The 24,090-nt window shown below is 38.0% G+C and overlaps 2 protein-coding genes and 1 long non-coding RNA gene across 4 annotated transcripts in view; 1 reads left to right on the forward strand and 2 right to left on the reverse strand.

Annotated features, from left to right (window-relative positions):
- The first annotated feature begins 2,271 nt into the window (after positions 1-2,271).
- LOC101427555 (ubiquitin-like modifier-activating enzyme 5) lies at positions 2,272-16,516 on the forward strand. Of its 2 annotated transcripts, XM_058289727.1 has the most exons (12): positions 2,272-3,048; positions 3,542-3,587; positions 3,697-3,786; positions 7,114-7,223; positions 7,912-7,998; positions 8,605-8,689; positions 9,572-9,676; positions 9,854-9,981; positions 13,140-13,275; positions 13,550-13,625; positions 13,778-13,884; positions 14,382-16,516. In XM_058289727.1, exons 1-12 carry the CDS (start codon positions 2,855-2,857, stop codon positions 14,463-14,465), a joined length of 1,248 nt encoding a protein of 415 aa, XP_058145710.1. In that variant the 5' UTR covers positions 2,272-2,854; the 3' UTR covers positions 14,466-16,516. The 2 variants fall into 2 exon arrangements, with proteins under 2 accessions (XP_058145710.1, XP_058145709.1); XM_058289726.2 differs by lacking the exons at positions 3,697-3,786; positions 13,778-13,884 and having other exon boundaries at positions 2,273-3,048; positions 14,375-16,516.
- Positions 16,517-18,048: 1,532 nt separating this feature from the next.
- On the reverse strand, positions 18,049-19,429 carry LOC139437780 (uncharacterized). Its single transcript, XR_011647684.1, has 3 exons — positions 19,291-19,429; positions 18,634-18,749; positions 18,049-18,117 (listed from the first exon to the last, which is right to left on the reverse strand). It is a non-coding gene; the product is annotated as an uncharacterized lncRNA (long non-coding RNA).
- An 847-nt stretch (positions 19,430-20,276) lies between these two features.
- The window catches only part of LOC139437773 (nephrocystin-3-like), a 50,109-nt gene continuing 46,295 nt past the window's right edge, over positions 20,277-24,090 (reverse strand). The window contains 2 exon segments of the mRNA XM_071212454.1: positions 20,277-20,427; positions 21,261-21,388. Coding sequence (XP_071068555.1) covers positions 20,277-20,427; positions 21,261-21,388 — 279 coding nt within the window.

Raw genomic sequence — 24,090 nt, forward strand, 5'->3', positions numbered from 1 at the left:
TCAAAGAATGAAATGCTTTAATTTAACATAGTTTGTATTTCCAATAAGATCTGTTCTATACTTTTGCAAATTTTTTGGTAAATTTTAATTAGGTAAAAAAGAATATTTACAAAATTTGTAAGGCATAAGTGATGTAGGCTATGGGTGGAAGGCTCTTTGTCTCTTCAGAGATAACCTAATCTGAAGGCTGTGGGTGTGGAACCATAAGAGGCTGCAGTCCTGCCCTTCGGGACAATGACAACAGGCTCCAGTCCCAGAAAACAGTTTAACAATGCAAGGACTATAAACTTTAAGTATTTAGGGGAAATGCAAAAAGTAAATATGCTAAAAGCTTATCTAGAATATCTGGAGTCCATGCTAAAAGCTTACCTAAGATGTGGAAGATATATATGCTAATTGAAGCCTATTGAGAACTGAAACAAAGGGACCATTTGGCCTTTCCTCTCTGTATAAAAGACATTTGAAAATCTTGTTTGGGGCTCGGGATTCAAACAGAAGTTCCCGAGTCCGGCCAGCCGTCAATAAACCATTTTTCCTTCTCAAAATCATTCCTGAGTCCTGGCCTCTCTATACTCAAATAATTGAACTTCTCTCAAATTCTACAACATAAGGAATAATAATAAAACAAACAGCAGTGTTTTTACTACCTACTTTAAGAAAGAGAAAATTACATCTCTCAAGTTCTCAGAAGTAACTCAATTTTGTATTTATCATTATTTTGCTTTTCTTCATACTTTTACTGTAATATTTATCTCCTTAACCAAAATTTACTTATTTGTCCCTGTTTTTAAACGTTACTAAAAGGAAATCATATTGATTTACCTATTTTCCTCACGAATGTTCCTAAGAGTCTATGTTCTTCTGTATAGACATAGCTGAATCATTTTTACAGCTATATGATATTCCATCCTATACCTATACTGTTTATTCATGCATTCTGTTACAAACAGAAACTTTACAATATTGAATTTTCCTATCCATGAACATGGCTTTTCAATTTATTTAAGTCTTGTTTAAGGTCTAATACAGTTTTATAATTTTTGCTACAAAGGTCTTACACATCTTTTTTAGATTTATATTTAGGTACTTTACATTTTGATGCACTTATTAATTATATCTTCTTCAAAATTAAATTTCAATTGTTGAGGTACAGAAATTTAATTGATTTTAATATACTAAACCTTGATCAACTCTATTATCAAGTTAGATTACTGGTTCTTTTATTCATGAATTTGTTTCTTTGGTTTGTTTGAGGGACCAGGGCCTGGGGATTGAACCTCATATGTAAGGTCTGCACTCAACTGCTTGAGCATTATCCGCTCCCCGTGAATTATTAATAGTTCCTAAACATGTGTATTTTAGCTTTCCTCTATTGGTTTCTAAACTTTGGGCACTTATATTCTGAAAATATGGTCTTTATAAGATTGAGACTTTAGAATTAGAGAACTTCTTTGTGACCTAACATGTCTTCGATTTTTATGAACGTTCTCCTGGGTCCAAAAAATGAGCATATATTCTCTGTGGATGCATATTTCTATACATATATTAAATTAAGATTATATAACATTTCTGGGAGCAATGTTTATGCCACAGCTAAGTTCATTTATCTAGCATGATTCTGGTTATTTAGCACCCAAGCTAATTCAGAATTAAGTGTCCTTCAGTTAGGTAGCTCTTCAACAAAGGTAGGGCAGATATAACCATCACAGTTTACCAAAGTGAGACTTCATGCTCAAAGGGTTAAATAACTAGTCCGGATTACCACAACAAGTGGCACACCTGTAGTCTGAACTTTGATTTGTTTTACTTTGTTTATAATTTAAGGCAAGAAATCTCAACTACCCCTTTATTCCACTTCTCCTTGGCATTTCAATAACCACTGGGGTACGGTGCTTTATAATTCTACACCCCAAAGCTCTCTCCCAGCCATCTCCTTTACTGCTACTTTTTATTTTCACTGAAATAAGTAAAGAAACATAAATGCATACACCTGTACTGGGCAACGGTCACGGCGGCCTCAGGCTCGGCCCTGAAGCCCGGCAGGTGCCGGCTCAGGTGGTCCTCCAGGGATCGGCGATCCAACCTGTGTTGCGGCAGCACTTCGGCCGCTTCGGGTTCGCCACTATTCCCGGGCTCCACGGCTGTCGCCGCTGCAGGCCGCAGGCCGCCACGGGGCTCCAGGGTCAGCTTTCCTCCAGCCCCAGGAGCGACTGGACCGCCCGGCCGCCGGGGCGGGGGCTGCTCTGCGGGCGGTGGTTCCAGCCAGTCACGTTCCGGGCACCGCTGCCCAGCGTGCGGTGACTACGGCTCCGCTGGGAAAAGCCAGAAGTTCCGGCTGTGTGTTCGGACATCAGAGAGTTTTCCAGTCAGCCTCAGAGCTGGAGGCCTCAATTTGTAAGAAAACAACGTGGCGGTCAAAGCTAAGGGGGAACAAGAAGGGAGAGACCTCCACCACCCCAAATGTAAGACGCCGGCGGCGCAAGATCCTGGAGGGTGCGGGTCAGAGAAAAGCTCCTCAGAACCTCCGGCCCAGGAGAAAAGAGCCTGGCGTTTCTCCTGCCCGAGCAGCGGGCCACGCGCACCGGCCCTGCCCATCGGTCTCCACGACCCCGGGAAGCGGAAGCCAAAGAGGGGAGGGGTCACCTTGAGGGGCGCGGCGGCGGCGGCGCACCGGAAGCAGCCGCGGGGAGGGGTCTCGTTGAGGGGTATAAAGGCAGCCACGCACCGCAAGTGGAACCGCGGGGAGGTGGAGACGTGTCTGTGGGCGCTGGGCCCTCCGCTGACTGAGCCGAGAGGCCGGTGGGTGCCTCCTCACTTACCCTGGTGGGCAGCGCGGGGCGGCGGGGAGGCCGGGATGAAGGCCTCGGCGGCAGCGGGCCCGGCCGTGGTGGCCGAGTGTGTGGAGCGGCTGAAGCAGGAGCTGCAGGACCTGGAGCGGCACCTGGTCGAGGAGAACAGCCGGCAGGCCGTGGGGGGCGCCCGCGGAGGGGTCGTCCGGCCCGGCGTGGCGCACATGAGCTCGGAGGTGGTGGACTCCAACCCCTACAGGTGAACGGCGCGCCCCCAGTTGATGCCCCTCTGCCTCCCTGTTCCTCATCGGAATTACGTTCCCCAAAGGGCAAGGCTACGTGCTATACTGGTCAGATGCCCTTTCTCTTTAAAAAACCGAAGCGAGTCAGCCACATGGTGCTGCTGCTGTGCCGGCAGAGGACACGAACCCAGAGTTCTCTCGCCTCTGCCTCACGAGGCCACCTCCCTCCACATGAGGCCTTAATCATGCCAGTCTCGAGGAAACCCTGCAGCTGGTGAACTTCCAGAAGGTGACGTTCACTGTAAAATCCCTTAAGCATAAACGTCAAGTTTTCTAAAAGGTTCATAAACCAGGGGCCGGGGAGAGGAGCCCAGGATTGGCACCATTCATAAGGTGCTCGGGAACGTCTCTGACCATTCTACTTCACCAGTCCTGCCTGTCCCTTTCCTTTCCTAAGGCTTCTTAATTCAGCAGAAATAATGTCTAAAATGTTTTTTTCCTTTTTTTCAGCCGCCTGATGGCATTGAAGCGAATGGGAGTTGTAAATGATTATGAGGTATGATAAACCTTCCCAAATTTTTGAAGATGATTTGAATAAATGAAAATTTCTGGTGACATATTGATGAAGTTACTAAGCAACACATACATAATTTTTCATTTGACAGAAAATCCGTACTTGTGCTGTAGCAATAGTAGGTGTTGGTGGAGTTGGTAGTGTGAGTGCTGAAATGCTGACGAGATGTGGCATTGGTAAGGTAAAAACATTTCTCTTCACCGATCATATAGAGAAATACTAACTCCTGGAGTAAATGAGGTACAGGTTAGGTTTCTTTCCTCATTACTAATGGTTTATTGATTTGTGGCATATTTATTCAGACGCTCGTTCTTCTGAGGGTTTAAGACAGATCCCCACTCAAATGGAAGCTGATGTTATTGCTAATTAAAGAAAGAACTAAGTTGTGTTCAGAAACTTTTTAGTTTGGGTGATATGACCATTTGGACTTACATGGTTTTAGATAAAGAAACTTAGGAAAGACGCTTTTAAATTGATAGCCTGTGAGTAAAACACTAAAACATCCAATATTCTAAACACATGCTTTATGCTAGATAGATTACAGCATGTGCCTTTATTACTTTGAATTTGAACTGGAGAATGATCCAGATTTTTTTTAACCCATTCATATTTTACTTTTTAATAAAATTTATTTGGATTGTGGGTGGTAAGTTTACCTATCTTTCATTTATAAAGCTAAATGTTAGATACATGGTAATTGGATAAACTTTCCACAATCATATACCTTTTAGTTTATCGTTTCGATAAAGCAAGAATTCTCCTACAAAGTACCAATGCTTTAAACATGTGGATTCACCTATGTCCCAAATTCTTTAAAGAAGATGGTTTTAAAATTGGCACTCTTTTATCAAGATAGAAAAGCCAAACAGCACAATAATAAAAATGTTTATTAAAATGTTTAATACCTCTCAAGAAGTTTTAAAAAGCCAGTCAAAAATTGCTTTTAGCAATTTTTAGCAATTTTAGCTTGAGTACTCTAGATGATTAAATAGGTTAGGGGTTCTTAACCAGGGATTTCAGGGGGTCTGTGGTCTTGAATTGAATAAAATCAACTTACTATATTTTTTCTGATCTCTAACTGAAATCTAGCATTTCTTTCACTTTTGAATGTATGCAATAAATTATAGTAGTCTTCATATATTATAGTTGTTGAATATCTCAAAAAATCACTTATGCTCTTCCATTATTCAAAATTACGGTTGTTGTCAGACCTGACACTAGTTGTTTGTCATAAAACTATCAGTTGCTACATTCTGAGAAGGGGTCTGTGGTTTTCACCTAACTGGCAGAGGGTTCCATGGAACAAAAAAGGTTAAGAAAACCCCTGGACTAGGAATACTAAAGACCATCGAGATCAGTGGTTCTTAAATTTGCATCAGAATCACAAGGCTGGTTAAGACACAGATTGCCAGACTTTACCCCAGTGGTTTTAATTCTGTAGGTTTGGGGTGGCCTAAGAATTTGCATTTCCAAGTTCCCAGGTGATCTGGATGTTATTGATTCAGGTATTACAATTTCAGAACCACCATATTCTTGTTATTCAAAGTCAAATTCATGGAGCAGCAGGGGCACCAGCACCAACATTTAGGAACTTGAAATGAAGACTCGAAGCCTAACCCAGACCTACTAAACCAGAGACTATATTATAAGATCCGCAAGTGATTCACATGCACATTAAAGTTTGGGGCGCTTGCCTGTATTTCTAACAAGTTCCCATGCTGATGCTATTGGTCTAAGGCCACATTTTGAGCAGTAAGGATCTAGATCAGTGGTTTTCAAATATTGCTGTAATTAGAATTACCTAGGGAATTTTTTAAAAATTCTGATGTCAGACTGTAATCAGAATCTCTAGGGATGGGACTCAGCTACCTGTCTTTTTTTTAAATTCTCCAAGTGATTCCAATGTGAACTTGAGTTTGGAAGCTAAGGCTCTAACTAGATAAGTTTCAGGAAGTCTTTCTTTAATATATAAAACAGATAAGAAGCTGATTCATGAGTTTTAAGTAAGGAAGTGGAAGATGAAGACCCAGAGTCTTTTCCATCTTAATAGTATCTGGAAACCCTTGAGTGCCCTAGATTACCAGATCCAGATCAGCTGCTTTACTATAGATGCTACAAGCCTAACATGTGAATTTATTTTTACCCACAATTAGCAAATTAGCATCAGAAATTGAGTTACAATTCACACCTTCTATTCCCAAGTTAGTATTTCCTACAACCTACTCATAAGAACCTATGAGACAAACTCAAATTTAATAGCTTTCCAGACCTAATAAGTATTTGTTAAATGAACTTAAATCATGTTTTGGAGAAATTTTCTATGATTAGAAAATTACCACAGAGGGATAAATGGTATCTTTTCTAGCAGTTAAGAGTTATCTAGATTTTGATATGGGTTGGATTAATTTTTTTCTTTATAGTTTCTGTATTTAGAAGAAGAAAATCCCATATTTGTTTTCATTATTAAATTTAAGATACTGAAAGTTGTATTACAGACTCCCATAATTGTAAATCAGGAAGGGACCTTGGACATCATTGGGGCCAACCTCTTTTTACTGATAAGTTATGGGATCTGTGACCCTTGCAAACACTGTGTGTGTTGATGTAACAGAGAGACAGATGCTGTTTGAAACAAGCCTAAGTATATGGCTGGAAACAATTGGTTTCTATAGTAATGTGAACAATCCTATTTGAAACGGTGTTTGCTGGCATGAGTATATGTAGTGTCATATTCACAAAAGGATTCAGGTATACTATAGTTGTAAGTTATAACATTTTTATCTTATTTAAAGGGTTCATTTATGTAATAGGTTCTTGGTTTTTAGCATAATATTAAAATTTTAGAATAAAATAGGATTTTGGCAGTTTTTAAAAATCCAAATGAATAAGATGAAAATTAATTTTCAGTGACTCATTTACTATAGGGATTCTTAACCTTTTTTGTTCCACAGACCCTTTTGCCAGTCAAGTGAAAACCACAGACCCCTTCTCAGAATGTAATGGGAGATAGTTTTATGACACTCAACATCAGATATCAGAGAAATAAAGATAATAAGAAATAAAGATAATAAGAGAAATAAAGATAAAAGATAAGTTGATTTTTTTTTTTTTTCCCATTCAAGTTCACAGATCCCCTGAAATCTTTTCATAGACTCTTGGGCATCTGTTGACCCCTGGTTAAGATCTCCTGATTTAGAGGGGCAAGGGAGCATTCTGTTTAGGGTGCAGACACTGGATTGAGAAAGTGTGAATTTGAATCCCACTTCTACTGAATATTAGCTGAGAAGTGGTTGGGCAAGTGCCCTAGTTGCCTCACTTCTGAAATGGAGATGATAATACCTGTGTACTTACCTTGTTTGTTGTTAGAAGCATTAAGTGAATTAATATGTGGCCATCTAGTGTTTTAGTTAAACTGTTTTAAACACATCAAATGTGAAGTCCACTAGTTAATTTTTTTAGTCAGTTTTTCGATAAGATTTTCACTAGAGTACCACTATTTTTATTTTAGTTGCTGCTCTTTGACTATGACAAGGTGGAACTGGCCAATATGAATAGACTTTTCTTCCAACCTCATCAAGCAGGATTAAGTAAAGTTCAAGCAGCTGAGCATACTTTGAGGTAAATGGAATAGCTGTTAAGGACCATATTAAGTGAAATCCTTGTATATTTGGGTATGAGTTAACCTGATATGTAAAATGGACCCCAATTTTTCACTATACAAATGCAGGTTTCCATTAACAAAGAATTCTCTTCCTGTTAGAGGGGTGGATTGGTAAGCTTTTATGGACCCTGAAATTTGAATTTCATAATGCTCATGTCATGAAATGTTATTTTGCTTTTGATTTTTTTCTAAACCTTAAAAAAAGTAAAAACCATTCTTAGCTTTCAGGCTGTAACAAAAACAGATGGTGGGCCAGATTTGGGCCATGGGCTTGGAGTTGTCATTTGCCAAGCCCTGCTCTAGAAGTTCCTCTGTGGTACTTGCACTGAATTGAACGAGGAACGAAAAACTTTTTGTTAGGCTGAACTTTAACTACCAGAGATGGTAATGATTTAATTTCCAGCATATAGATTGACCAAGATTGGGGTAGGAACATTTTTATAATTCTTATCAGTCTACTTGCTTTTGAACCTAGTCCTCGAAAATGCAACATGAAATAGAACAGGACTTTGGATTTTCCTTAAATAGCTTGAATTTTTCTTTATTCTGTTAAATGCTCTTTAGCTTTTTTCACTTTTTTCCTTCTTGATTTCTCTTATTATTCCTACTAGTAATCTTTATCTTTGTTCCCCTTTTCTCTCATAGACACATTAATCCTGATGTTCTTTTTGAAGTACACAACTACAGTATCACCACAGTGGAAAACTTTCAGCATTTCATGGAGAGAACAAGGTGAAAATGTTTACTTATGATTTTTTGTATAACTTCCAGTTCAGTTAAATATTTATTAGAAAATATACTGAGTTGTAGATATACATCGATATATATTTTAATATATTTTAATCTTGTAATTTTTGTGCCATTTCTGTGTATTAGGAGCTCAATTAAAAGTATATATTGTCTAAAAACAACAAAAAACCAAACCCTGTAAATTGTAATGCTATAACAAAAGATCCAAAATATAAGTTCTGTGTTCCATATGTTATTTCTACATAAAATCAGCTCTACAGAGACTGGCATAACATCACTGAAATAGTAAACTGTATTAAATTAATTTTTATTACATTCACATTTATAGTGACTGTATAAAATGAACAAAAGTCTATGAAAAAGCTGATAGGGAAATGCTAACTCTTGTGAAGAGACTACTCCCTTCAATTTTTGTAGAGGAATTATTACTACAGTAACATGTTTTATTCATAATAGTTATTCAGTACTTGCTATAAACTAATGCTTCTAAGATACATAAACATTTACTCAAAGACTGTGCGGCTGAACAAAGTCTAATTAGAATGCATTATGTCTTGAGATTTTCAAATAAAATTTTTCTGTGACTAGTAATGGTGGGTTAGAAGAAGGAAAACCTGTTGACCTAGTTCTTAGCTGTGTGGACAATTTTGAAGCTCGAATGACAATAAATACAGTGAGTATTCCTGTTGTATAAGATATTATACTTATAGATTTATGTATTTTCTTATATAGTCAATATATATTATCCATCCTAAAAATCCTGAATTTAAACCTTTTAATAATGTATATATATTTTCTAAGGAGTATCAGGAATTGAACCCAGGACCCCATACATGGGAAGCAGGAACTTAACCACTGAGCTGTATCTGCTCCCCCTGTATATTAGTTATTTTTGGTGTGCTTTTAGGCTACTTTTGAAATTTATTTCAACAGCTATAGGACTTGTCTTGCCTTGCAGATGTTGCATATTTTGTATTATTAGCCTAATCTCTCATACTGATAGACGAAAGTATAAAATAGCAATAACTTCTGATACACAATTTTTAAAAATAGATTAATATTTTGTACTACTCTTTTTTTGGTCAGCTTTAGTTTTAACTTTTGTTAGGTATTTTAAAGTAAATTTGTAACTGTACAAATTGCCAATAAAAACTTTGGTTTCTAAACAATAAAATTTTAGTTTCTCAAAAGTAAAACAATTCTTTTGTATTATTTTAACTTATCAAATGAAATTTTGGATTTTTTTGTCGCTGAAATTATTTTAGAAAAGTGAATTTTTACATAAATTTTTACTTAAGAAATCCAGTAATCTATGGTTCAATTTAAACAGATATTTATTGATTGCTTGCTTGAATACTGTCAGTTTATTCTTCAAATGAACAATGGCAATTGTTAAGAATTCCATTTATATAACTTCCCCCTTTTTTATTCAGAAAATTAATTTTTAAAATCCTTGGTAATTCATTTAGTTGACCTGAATTTTTCATGAGAAGAATTGGTGATGAACTACTTGCTCTCTTACGTTCTTCCTTTGTTTTCACCTATTTCTACTAAGGCTTGTAATGAACTTGGACAAACATGGATGGCGTCTGGGGTCAGTGAAAATGCAGTTTCAGGACATATACAGCTCATAATTCCTGGAGAATCTGCTTGTTTTGCGGTATACATTATTCATTTTGGGCTATTTTTCACTGTTAGGTACTGAATTTCTTAGGGGTATTAAAAATATAGTACACTTTACAGGAAAAAGAACACTTTGAATATGATAGAATGCTATTCAGAATATCTCATACTTCCTTTCTTTGAAACGTGTTTTCTTTTGTTCCTTTTCATGTAGTGTGCTCCACCACTTGTCATTGCTGCAAATATTGATGAAAAGACTCTGAAACGGGAAGGTGTTTGTGCAGCCAGCCTTCCTACTACGATGGGAATGGTGGTTGGAATCTTAGTACAAAATGTGTTAAAGTAAATGGGGGCTAATTTTTCAGAATAGTCTTATCTGCTTTTGATAGAAATATTTCCTGAAGAATTTAAAAATTTTAAATAACCAGCTAAGTATTTAATTGTTTTAAATATTTTGTTTTATACATGTGTGTCTATTATATATAATCATATTGTGTGTGTATATGAATATATAAGAATATTATTTCCTCCCTGCATTTGTAAGAGCTCATGTTATGTGGTATACGTTGGTATTGATATATTTATGAAGCATTTAACCAAAAGATGCGGTCACCCCTCGGGCTGAAGTGTGGTTTGCTGACCTGGCGGGGGGCGGCGGCCGCGGTAGGCCTACTCCAAACCGCTGCCCCTGTAATAGGGTGGTTGGTCGGGCCCACCGCCACCCCTGAAGGAAGCTCGGCATGGGCGCAGAGTGCCCTCGGGTCTCCCCTTCTCGGCAGCCATGCTTCCGTGGCCGCCCCTCCTCCCAGATAGTGCCACACGATGCCTTCTTTCTCCCTGCGCAGGCGCAGGGCGGAAAAATCCAGTCTGCCCTTTTCCCTCTCCCCGACAGCAGCAACAGCCAGGCGTGGGCGGAAAAATCCAGTCTGCCCTTTTCCCTCTCCCAGACAGCAGCAACAGCCAGGCGTGGGCGGGAAACTCCAGTCTGCCCTCTACCCCAGCAACAGCAGCCACCAATCACTAAACCCTGCCACTTCCCCCAGCAACAGCAACAGCCAATCCCTAATCACCACCCCTCCCCTGCCCAGTACCGCCCACTGACCTTTCTCCGGCAACCAATCAGAACAGGGCGTGGCTTCGACCAATCAGCCTTCCCCAGCCCTTATAAAACTGTTGCCTCTCCCTCAATAAAGTGGACTTGCGTGTTTACCTTGTCTCCGCGGTAGTTCTTCTGCTGTGCGCCCTCCAGTCCTGAGAGCCCCCGACAAGGGCCTGGCCTCCCTTGTCCCCAGTTCGTCACCTGCTTCTCCGGGCGACCCCGTCAGCCAAACCGCGCAACCCCTGTGAGACCGACCCCTCGTCCCAAGCGGGACCGACCCCTCGTCCCAAGCGGGACCGACCCCTCGTCCCAAGCGGGACCGACCCCTCGTCCCAAGCGGGACCGACCCCTCGTCCCAAGCGGGACCGACCCCTCGTCCCAAGCGGGACCGACCCCTCGTCCCAAGCGGGACCGACCCCTCGTCCCAAGCGGGACCGACCCCTCGTCCCAAGCGGGACCGACCCCTCGTCCCAAGCGGGACCGACCCCTCGTCCCAAGCGGGACCGACCCCTCGTCCCAAGCGGGACCGACCCCTCGTCCCAAGCGGGACCGACCCCTCGTCCCAAGCGGGACCGACCCCTCGTCCCAAGCGGGACCGACCCCTCGTCCCAAGCGGGACCGACCCCTCGTCCCAAGCGGGACCGACCCCTCGTCCCAAGCGGGACCCCACCTCTACCGACCGAGCAAACCGTCGCAAAAAGATTTAAATCTCTGCAGGCTTGACCAAAGGGTAGTGACATAGACATGAAAACCCTGGGCTTCTACTATCTTTATTTAATTATTACTAAAAATAATCTGAATGTGATTAAAAACTAACCAGGGTATCATTTCTGCTATCCAAAAACCGTATCTAGCAACCACACCTATCTAAACTGTAACTAAAAAGAAAGAAAAAGGTACCATATTAGCTAAAATTAATGTCCAAGAGTTTATGAACCAACTCACAATCATTTTATTAAAGGCAGAATACCTTTAGGTTTTTTTCAGTCCATAATTTTTATTTCACTTTACAACTTTAATTAGCTTCTTATGTGCTTCTTAAGCCTCCTATATATTAAGATCAAACTGGAACATAAAACAAGGAGGCATCCTGATCTTAGTATCCGCTGCCAGAAAAGAAATGGTAGAAAGCGTATATAAGAACTTTCAAGGTAACAGTCTAGGGCTGTTGCACGTAAGAGAAAATAGCCTGTACAAGCTTCGGTAAGCCCTAACTGAAACATTTTGTAGCATGGTACAAAAGAGAGAGAGAGAGAGAGAGAGAGAGAGAGAGAAAATGCATGGTTACAAAGTATTCTTTTAAGGATGTATCATATTTAACCAGCCCTCTGTTGGTGGACATTTGGGCTACTTAAAGATTTTTACTATTATCAACAATGCTGCATATATCTTGCGTATATCTTTATGTACTAGACTTTTGTACTGTGAACTTTTAGATGAGGAATTTGAGTAAATGCAGTTTGTTTGGTTTTTTTAGGAGGTACCAGGGATTGAACCCAGGACCTCGTACATGGGAAACAGGCACTCAACCCCCTTGAGCTACTTCGCCCCAGTACAGTATTTATCTTCACAGATATTATAGAAGTTTCCCTTCCAAAGGATGTACATTTCACTACAGTATAAGAGTACGTTTCCCCAACACTTTGATAATAGTGGCAATCTAATAGATGAAAAATGGATCTCATTGTAATTTTCATTTAATTGTGGCAAGGGCTGAGCACGTACATTTTTCTGTAAATTTTCTGCCCATCTTCTTTGCTCGGTTTTTTGTCTTTCCTTAGTGACATACTGTAAGACCTTGTATATTAAGAATATGCACTTGAAAATGTTTGTCCTTTTATCCTTTCTTTTGTACGTGATTTTTTTTCTCTATACAGAAGCTTTTCAGAGGAGTCAGATTTGACTTCTGGGATACTGTAAACATTCTATATCTTGATCTGGTAATGCTTACTTGGATGAAGATTTGTGTAACAATTCTTTGAGCTGTACATTTAAGATTATATATTTTAGTGTGTGTACATTATATATGAAAATGTTTAAAAATTAAGGATTTGGTATCATATTTCAGGAATTTTTAAGACACACTTTTCCCATGTTTTAACCTCTGAAATCAGGATGCTTCTTAAATGTTGTTGACATGTCATTGGTTTTTTTATATTTTTTAGTGATTCATAAAATAAGAGTGTGTTCCACAGTTAGTGAAATAACCTTTTATTTCATTCATTCAGTAACTCTTTAAGCATCTCCTATGAGCCAGGCCCTGTGTGCAAGATAGAGTTTTCTGGGTATCATGCTACAAAATCATTACCTATTCCAAATCATTTTTTTAAATATTCAGATACTTTCTTCTAGAACTTTTATGGTTTTATTTATATAAATCTACTTTGCTTCATTTTTCCAGATTTCTGTTAGGTTTTGGTACTGTTAGTTTCTACCTTGGATACAATGCCATGCAGGATTTCTTTCCTACCATGTCCATGAAACCAAATCCTCAGTGTGAAGACAAAAATTGCAGGAAGCAACAGAACGAATATAAGGTATATGTCAGTCTATGAGAATATATGAAGGATCATAGTGCTCAGGACAATAACTCAAGAAATAGAAACAAGTATTTAGATTTGGAATACAAGATAAACAGATTCCTCCTCAATTTTTAAATTTTTATTTGTTTGCTGTACTTCTAAAATGGAAGTAAATTTATGTACAAAATCTTTACTTGCTTTTGCTAGTATAAAAAGCCTATCTGAATTCTTGATTAATGCCTCAGAGAACTGAGAATGGATAAAAACATCTCTTGTTTGATTTCTACAGAAAAAGGTAGCAGCACTACCCAAACAGGAGGTTGTTCAAGAAGAGAAAGAGATAATACATGAAGATAATGAGTGGGGTAGGTATTCCTTTATGAATTAAAATTGCAGCATAAAACAAAATCTTCCATGGCAGTGAATATAATTATTAAAATATCTTACAAATTTTTAATGGTTATTGCTTGTTAAATTAAGATCCTTAAAATTATTATATGATCAAATTTAACTCTAGGTATTGAGCTGGTATCTGAGGTTTCAGAAGAGGAACTGAAAAACTCTTTGGGTCCAATTCCTGACTTACCTGAAGGGATTACAGTGGCCTATACAATTCCAAAAACTGTAATTTTAAAATCTGATTTATCCATAATAAATATCATATAAGAAAAACTTTGTATTTATCATCACCATGCGGTATTTGTTTCTGATATTTTACACTATATAGCATTAAGATGTGAGAAGTATTCAGTGCTAATATGGTGATATACAAAGCATATTTTAAACTGACAACATAGACATAAAATAGTTTCATTTACTCATTAACAGATCGAGTATTCTAGATTTTGATGAAAATATCAAAATCAATTTGTACATTGATAGTTTTAGCCATACCACCATTTAAAAATACTACTTCAGTACAGATCTCAAAACTATTCAAATTGCTGCCTTATTTTGAGTGGCAGGTAGGGATAATAAAGGACTTTTTCTTTCCTAAAAATTAGAAGACATATTTATTAAAGAAAATTTGCTTTATAAACTTGTTGAAAATGGTTAGGTTTACTGAGTACATACTCCTAAATCAAGAATTTTACATGCTTCTTTCCTTCATTAGTGGACAGCAAGAAGATTCTGTACCTGGGATAACAGTGGAAGATTCTAGTGAAAGCTTGGAAGACCTCATGGCCAAGATGAAGAATATATAAATAACGGACTGGCAAATATTTGATTTCCTATGTTGAAGCTTATTCCCTTGCAGTTAAAAACATTTGTTTTAAGATCAGTAAAACTTAAGGCAACATCAACTGATGTATAAATTTTCACTGAATTGTTATACTTTTTGAAAATATTTTGTTGCTTCATGCTCCCTTCCCCAACCAAATCACTTTCCCGAAACTCCTGTGCCACTCTAATAAGTAAACATCAAAGGATTATTATAGGTGTTTATGAATTTTACCGAAAACTTCATCAGTTAAATGTTTTGACTGATTTGGGGGGGTGGGGTGGTTTGTGAGAGGGTGAGGCAGGATTGATCTGATGCTGTAGTCTTCCTTTTCCAAAAACCCCTTGTCTTGTGTTGCCTGAGGATCATGGATAATAAAGTAGTATGTGATCCTCAAATGCAGCTCTATTCAATAGAGCTAGCAAGTGCAATTGTCTTTCGAATTGCTCTGTACAAGAAAGTTGCCCACTGCTACTAACTTGACCTACAATGAGTTAAAATTAACCTATAATATAAAGACATCTTATCTTCTTAAAGGTTTCCTGATGAAATACAAGTTAAAATGTAGTCATTGTAATAGTTTGTAAAGCTATCATTATGGATAGACAGATAAAGGTTCTGTTATGAAATACAAATTATATTTTATACTGTACCAAGGAAAAGAAATTATTGCATCTGTGGTATATCTGGAATCACTCTATTAATTGTGGAGCAAGAGACAGAAAATTTAGGCTCTTAAGATATCCGTATCACATAGGCTACCTTCTGAATATTTTACTTCATTTAATTTAGATTTCCTAGATGTTGTCAAGAGTTAAGCCTCCACAATGACTGACGTGTATTTTTTCCCAGGAGAGGTATCTATCTTCCCTTGATCCTGACCAGAAAACTGGTTTTCTCTGGAGGGATAACGTAACAAAAGCATAAAGAACCTTGGTTGAAAAAAATCCCTAATGTTTTGGGATCCTTGGTTGAAAAAAACTCCTAATGTTTTGGAAACCAATAAATAACCATTACCAGCAGGCTGTTTCTATTCTGAATCTTTTGTTTTGGTGAGTTTTAGTTTTGAAGATTTGAATGTCTAAATTATATATCTAGGGGGAGAAATGTTAAAAAAAAATAGGACACCCCATGTGTAAAATAAAGTTCTAAAAACTAATCAGAATGCCCCAAATATCACATGTTTTTAATATACACTTGAGGTTATCAGATCATATTGTTGTGATTCTTGTGTTTACCATTAAGAAAATAAGGGCATAGTTTGTCTTACCCTTGAAATTTATCTTTTACCATTTCTTTAAAATTCAGCTGTCATCACCTGTGAAATACTTTTTCTAGTTTTAGAGATTTTTTTTTAATTACAGAAGTTGTAAGCTTACAGAAAAATCATGTAAGTAATTTCCTTATACCTGCCCCCATTTTGCATTAGTGTGGCACTATTGTATTACAGATGAGACACTATTGTAATTGTGACATTAACTAGAGCCCACAGTCTACACTAGGTTCTCTGAGCAGTACAAGCCTATGTTTTTTTTTAACATTAATATGTAATTTTTATACTGGTAACAGACGCCACCCAAAATTTCCCCTTTTAACCACATTCAGAATATATAATTCAATGGTGTTCATTATATTTATGCTTTGCTACTGTCACCACCATCAATTACTAAAACTTTTCTATCACCCCAAACAGAAACTATGTCAATTAAGCTTTAATTCCCCACCCCCTAACCCTACACATCAGCCCCTGGTATTCAGGTTTCTGATACCATGTATTTGCTTAGTGTAATTATTTCACACCTGTAAGATCATAAAATATTTGTCCTATGTCTGGTTTATTTCACTCAACATGATGTCTTCAAGGTTAATCCATTTCACATATATCAAAATTCTGTTCCTTTTCACAGCTTAATTATACTGCATTGTGTGTATATACTACCTTGTCTCTATCCATTCGTCTGCTGATGGACACTTAGGTTGGTTCCATCTTTTGTCAATTGTGAAAAATGCTGCTATAAACATTGGTGTGCAAACATCTTTTCGAATCCCTGCTTTCTTTTGGGTACATACCTAGAAGTGGGATTGCCAGGTCATACAGCAAATCTATACTTGACTTTCTGAATATAGATTGCCAGAGGACAGGGAAGAATAGGGAATAAGGAGTTAAGGCTTAAAATATACAGAGTTTTATCTGGGATGAAAGAAATGTTTTTGGTAATGGTAGCACAATATTGTGAATATAATTAACAGCAATTGATTATATATTTGAATTTGGTTAAATGGGGAAATTTCAGGTTGTATATATGGTACTGAAATAAAAATTTTAAAAAGAAAAATCAAAACCCTGTAGAGTCACCCAAGCGCCTCAACTTGAAGATGCTACTCAGCAAGTATTGGACACATAAAAGTATTCTGTAATGTTCAATATACTTTTAAGTTATAATGCAAACTTTAGCCCTCTTTTATAAACTGGAAGGGAAAAGTGGACTTAACATTGCACTTTTGTTTTAAAACACACACACAGTAAAGTGTGGCTGCTATATCTTTCACCTTTATAATTAACACAGAAAGTTACATGTATTAAAATTATTGATTATAAAAATTATTGTATATAAATACAGCAATTGGTACAAAACAATATCTAAAATGTAACGTTTATAAAATCTGTAAAAAATACTTAATTTTCAGTATAAAATTGGCCAAGTAATTTGCATTTGAAGTAAATGAAGACACAGACTTAAGACTATTTAAGAAAGAAGATAACGAATATCACATCCAATTTTGGGGAAAGGTCAATAAATGCCAAAGAACTTGACCTTTACTGCACCAATGTGACTGTAGACCTTATGCAGATATGTACTACACGGTAATAACACAGAATATGTAAAGCAAAGGAAAAGCAGAGGGTCTGGCCCAGTCTGCTCAAGGAAAAGGTGTAGAATACAAAACATAGAATTTTTTATTTTTAATGCACCAATCAGTGATTCCTGTGACTAGTTTTTAAGACAATCCAAATCTTAAATAAATATTGTCCATTCAATCCTCAAAAATTTTCTTTAAGGTAGAGAGGTGAAAGACTACTGCTAAAAAGCATGCCCAAGAAAACAAGGTGTAAAGCTTTTGAGAGATGGAAAAAATCATGGAATTCTTGAACTTGACTCTAACTGTTCTGACAGCTCATGGAGAAGACTAATCCTTTCTTCATGTCATTAGAATTGTGTCTATATGCCTGCATTCCATACACTAGGAAAATTTTAAATAGAACAGGCACAATCATGATTCAAACATCAGTGTAGTCCAATACAATTTCATACAAATGTCAAATCACATAAAGTTAGTAAAAGTTAACTCTTCTTAAAAACCTAACATTTTTCTTACAGTTTTTAAATTCTAGTGTTCTAAATGTTTCTTAATTTTTACCCTAAGGTGCATTTGTACTGAATTGGGATTGCTGCTGTTACCTTTGTCCTTGAAGGAAAACATTAGGAGAGTGAGTTGTTTTTAAGCTAAATGCGTCTCCACTTGATGAGTGTCGTAAAGGAGCTTTTTCACCCAAAAGTGATGCTTCTGCTTCTTTTATTTCCATTGCCCTTTTATATAGTGCAGCAGCCTTTTCAAAATCTCCTCCTTCATAGCTTTGATGTTTTAAAAAATTCTTAAAATGAAAATTAACATAACCTCTTAACAATTCTAAAGGACCTTGTAGGATACAGAAAAACAAGTTACCATTTTTTTCAGCAGACAAAATATCCAAACTCTTCTCCTTTCCATCTATACTGCTGTGGAACACTGCAGTATTTTATATAGATAGTATTAAGACAGTGTAGTAATGGATGTAGGGAATTTGCAAGGGGAGGTAAGGTATTCCCTCTGTCCTCATGTAAACACAAATGAGGAAGCAAAAGTCAAACACGATTCATGGTAAATAAGCTCTGAGGACGTCAAATTGACCATTTTGCTCCCACAACCAATTAGTTACAAATGTAAACCATCCTTCACCATTTGCCATTATATACTCCTCTACAGAGCATCGTGCAGCCTTTATTTCACCTCTGGATATGCAGCAATAAATATTCTGTGTTGTCCTAAGAGGAGTCAAAGCTGCTCTAAAAGAGAGTTGGGCTGTAGAAGGAAAGTAAAAAAATTCTTACCTAAGCACAGCTAAATTTTTTAATGTTTCTCCAACTCGAGGATGCATCCGACCCAGGCTGTCTTCATAAATCTTGAATGCCCTTGCACACAATGGCAAAGCTTCAATGTGTTTTTTCTTAAAAAAAAAAAAAGCAGTAATGCTTACTTGAACACAGTGGGTTTCTGAAATTACTTGAGATTAAGCTGGCCTACTGTGGTAAGCACTTAAGTTAATATCCATAGATTAATTTATAAACAATCATAATATGAGATGCAGTATAGTAGCCAAAAATCTGAGCCTTAGACCTGACTTGGTAACCATTCGACTTTAATCGGTAAACATAAGCACAAACCTCTCCTGACTGCCCAGTGAGTACACATCTGTTCTTTACTTATCAGAGGAAAATGCCACAAGCCTAAAGACATTCTTATATAGGACTTAGGAGTCTCCAGTATTTAAATATTAAGCTCATATCCTAAACTAAACACTCAGTTGGTGTTTTACATGAAGAGGAAGGAACCATCTTCAGTAGTCTCAAGTATTAAAGGAAGCATTAGAGGATAAATAATCTAAATTTTCTTTAATCATTTGTAATGTGCCATACCTAACTCATGTTTCTCTCTAGTTTATAACAAAACATCATTCATTTGTAAAGAATTAAAATGGGGGAACTTACCATTTGGCTATAAAGAACAGCTAAATTCACCAAGGCAGTTGCCACACTAGGATGCTTTGGGCCAAAGGATTTCTGTCGAATTTCAACAGCCAACTCATACAAAGGTATAGCCTTGTCAAGTTTCCCCTAAAAAATGACAGTGAAATCTGAGGGAAAAAATGTTAAGGCAATAAAAACTATCTGATCAGAAAGCTGTTCCCATTAAGATAAAATATGGTATTAAATTATTTGAGGCAAACTGATGTGGCTCAAGTAATTGGGCTCCTGTCTACCATATAGGAGGCCCAGGGTTCGATTCCCAGGGCCTCCTGGTCAAAGGCAAGCTGGCCTGTGCAGTGAGCTGGCTTGAGTGGAGAGCTGGACCTTGCATAGAGCTGGCCCATGTGGCATGCTGACCCTCACAGGAGGGCTGGCCTGCACAGGAGTGTTAGCCCACGCGGAAAGCTGGTGCAGCAAGATGATGCAACAAAATGACACAGGAGAGAAAATAAGAGACACAGCAGACCAGGGAACTGAAGTGGCGCCAGAGATTGAACAACTCTCTCCCACTCTGGAAGGTTCCAGGTTCGGTTCCTGGTGCCCTCTCTAACAAGCAGACACAGAAGAACACACAGTGAATTGACACAGCAGATGGTGTGTGTGTGTGTGTGTGTGTAGAAATAAATAAATCTTTTAAATTATTTGAGGGAAAAAAAATCTCAGTAAAAGCATTCTTCTCAGTTCAACTGCTAAAGTTATAGAATAGAATAAAATATATGAAGAGATTATATGGTAAAAAATATAAAGGTAAAGTTATATGAATAAGAAAATACTCTGATGATTCAGAAAGCCCTTTAGGATCACCAATTTACTTCTCACTGTTCCTGGTGGTGGAGAAATGTCAGTCAGTTGCTACTGTACATAGTTCAGAGATAGCATCATAAAAACTCATTTCCACTTATCTCTTTCCCTTTAAACCCCTTCCAGACTCTTTTAACTATTTCCTGTTATTGAAAGTTGGGCAGAATTGGTAACAATGATAGCAGTGTCCACTTCAGTGCCAACAGATTATTCAAAGACTGGGCACAGTCAGGGTGGTCTGGTCCTAGCACTCTCTCTCTCATTTCTAAGGAACGCTTTAGAAACTGTTCAGCTGTTCTATGAACAAAACCCAAAATGGTTTAATTAATTTATACTCTAGAGGTCAGAATCACTCGTCGTTATGTAGAGAAATGATACAACATTTTTTATTCTTAAATCCAAGATAGTTAAAGGATTAAGCTCAAGATTCTCTCTCTCCCTCTTTCCCACCCCATCCCTTCCTGCCCTTTTCCGAAAACTAAAAATGCTTTCCCTCAAAATTTGAGGGCCTAAAATATAGATTCTAAAATATGTATTATCCACTTCTCCTAAAGACAAACCCCATAAATATTTTCCTAAACAAACTTCTTAAAACTTTAATATTAGACCTAACTCAAACAAAAGACTTTTACTTACTCCCTCTCCCTTTGATGTTAATACTAAATAGTTTTTTAAAAAAAGAACCTCTGTGAAGTTGGGATAAATATTTACATTTTTTTCTAACATCCAAAATGTCAAATCTGTTCTTTTTTTCTGACATTCAAAGAAGTCCAAAAATACTTTTTCAGAAAGTGTACACATAAATGCCATTTTTGGTATTTTATATCCAAAGAACCTGAAGGAATAAAACCAGCAATCATCCTTACTCTTGTCTTTACTCTCCAGTAATCTCAAGTTTCACTTTTCATAAACACATAAAACAAACTACAGAAGCTACAGAATAACTTTCTAAGTACTAAGGAAACACTGTGAAAGCAGAGAAAATACATGAAATTTGGCATGGTTTTTATCAGTTTTTTCTAGCGTTTAGCAATTTTTTTCTATGATAAATTTGAGAGAAATGGAAAATAGCTTTGCTTCTAAGAGACAAACGGATACATGTTTTCATTACCTGACACTGTGGTACTCACTCCAGGTTATTTTGGAGATAGTAGAGAACGCCCAGCTCATTGAGCGTCCGGGCATTATCAGCCGTGTCTTTACCTAAAGTGAGCTCTTCTAACTGTGGAACCCTTCTACGTAAAAGGACAAATTCATACTGGAGCAAACACAGAAAGAAAAGCAATCACCAAGTAAGCATAATCTGTGATTCTGGAACAATATATTGAGTGTAAAAAAATGAAAAATAAAAATATTTTTCTGTTTTCTTTTTAAAAGTAAATCACATTATTTTAAGTGTCACACTGAATCTAATGGTTACTAAGACTACACATTTCCACATGGCATCATATTCTAAAAATAAAAGCTTTTTGTGTGAAAGGATTATGAGATATTTTATTTATTTATTTATTTTTTTAAATCACCCAAATTTTAATAGTATGAGAATTAAGAATCCAACTCATATGAGATCAAAAAAGAAAATCAAAGGAAATTACAAGGTAGCTATAACACAATGAAAATTAAAACATTTCGCATCAATGACTCTAAGCGATAAAATAAATTAACTGGTAATCTCTCTCAGAAGAATATTTTTTTTTCTCATTTTATTTTATTTTATTTTTTTTATTGACTTTGTAATAATATTACATTAAAAATATATATGTGAGGTCCCATTCAACCCCACCCCCCCACCCCCCCTCTCCCCCCCCCAACAACACTCGTTCCCATCATCATGACACGTCCATTGGATTTGGTAAGTACATCTTTGGGCACCTCTGCACCTCATAGACAATGGTTCACATCATGGCCCATACTCTCCTCCATTCCATCCAGTGGGCCCTGTGAAGATTTACAATGTCCGGTGATTACCTCTGAAGCACCATCCAGGGCAGCTCCATGTCCCAAAGACACCTCCACCTCTCATCTCTTCCTGCCTTTCCCCACACCCATCGTCCACCATGCCCACTTTTCCCAATCCAATGCCACCTCCTCTATGTGGACATTGGATTGGTTGTGTCCATTGCACCTCTATGTCAAGAGGAGGCCCAGATTCCACATGGATGCTGGATGCAATCCTCCCATTTTCAGTTGTAATCACTCTAGGCTCCATGGTGTGGTGGTTGTCCTTCTTCAACTCCATCTTAGCTGAGTGTGGTAAGTCCAATAGATCAGATTGTAGGTGCTGGAGTCTGTTGAGGCTCAGGACCTGGCTATCACATTGTCAGTCCAGAGATTCAAATCCCCTAAATATATCTTAAACCCCAACATTAACTGCACCTCCAGCACATTAGCATGAAAGTCTTATGAAGGGAGATCCCATCTGAGTCCAGATTCATCACACATAAACACCATTTCCAAAGAGGGGCCATCTGCCCTGGTAGTTAACCCCATCGGCCATGACCATAACTCCCATGGGTCTCTTTAGCCCTCAAAGGAACCAATATCTGGGGGTTGTATCTGCTTTATCTGTCTCTCTGACTCTGCTCAGTTGTGCATGAGGGCAATCCTTCTGCCAGCCTCCAGACTCTTTTTTAGAAACTCGTAGCCATATAAACTCATTTCTCCTTTCCATTTCCCCCTTACTTTAGGTCAAACAGCATTTTAAAGTCATGGTATTTTATGTAGACATGGATATTCTGCTGATCCGCATTGAACCTTCCATATAAGGTCATTTTCCAGTTGCATCATCAGTTGGTAGTTGATAGTGGTCCCTCGTTGCCAGGGAGGCTCATCCCCGGGTGTCATGTCCCACGCTGGGGGGAAGGCATTGCATTTACATGCTGAGTTTGGCTTCGAGACTGGCCACATTTGAGTAACATGAAGGCTGACAGGAGGAAATTCCCAGGCACAATGTTGCTCTAGGCCTTGTTCTTATTTTAGGTTTATCAGCTCACAAGCATAGTCATTAGCATCAGGGGCTCACTGTTGAACCCTCACTCCCTCCCGGTCCCCGCCACTGTACCTGGGAGACTGTCACTGCTCCCCTAGGGACCACGACAGAGCACCACTGGCCAGGAACCCAGTACCCCCCCTGCTGTGGTTTTTAATTGTTGCCACTATGAGTATATCCAAACATTACCATGCACCCTGGACATATGTTCTGTACAGCTCCCTGTCAGCCATATATCACCTGTCATTGGTATCCCATACCAGTATCCCTCCATTGCCATTGTTGAAACACTCTGTGATCCAGAACTCCCCGAAATTTGAAGCCCAATATAATGTCATGGTCCCTTACTAGGGAATGGCATATAGCGATGGGTTTAAAGGATAAAGAACTTGGATAAAGTTAGATAAAGAACTTAGATAAAGAATGTTGACTTGAAAAAATTCCACATCCTATCTTTTTCTTCCCCCCCCCCCCTAATTATTCAGCTTTTCTTCACAGGAGTCCTAGACCACAGCAATGTATATATATAATATACAGCACTCCCACACATCCACCAGAAAACCTTTTCCCTTCCACAGTGATACTCTTACTCCCTATTCATATCATATTTACTTAAAGTGATGTACAGAGTCTGAGACATTAGCTTTCTAACAAGGTGACATCTGTGCTTACATTATGGTGCATACTTTAGCATACACAGTTCTTTACAATTCTGGTTATCCTATGTTTTACATTATGGTTTACATTATCAGTCTGTCATCTCCTATATGTTATGGTGTAATATTACATGTTTTATATCCATCCTTGTGTACTCTCAAGAAACTCCTCTCTTACCCCCCATTTACTTTGGTTCCACACATTTAACGTCCATTTTCCCTTCCACCTTGGTGCCCACATTGACAGCCAACCTCCATTTCCTGAGGAGCCACTTCCAGAGATAGATGGAATAGTGTTCAGGGCCTAACTTGCTC

Source organism: Dasypus novemcinctus, chromosome 28 (genome assembly GCF_030445035.2).
Source record: "Dasypus novemcinctus isolate mDasNov1 chromosome 28, mDasNov1.1.hap2, whole genome shotgun sequence".
Classification (NCBI taxonomy): domain Eukaryota; kingdom Metazoa; phylum Chordata; class Mammalia; order Cingulata; family Dasypodidae; genus Dasypus; species Dasypus novemcinctus.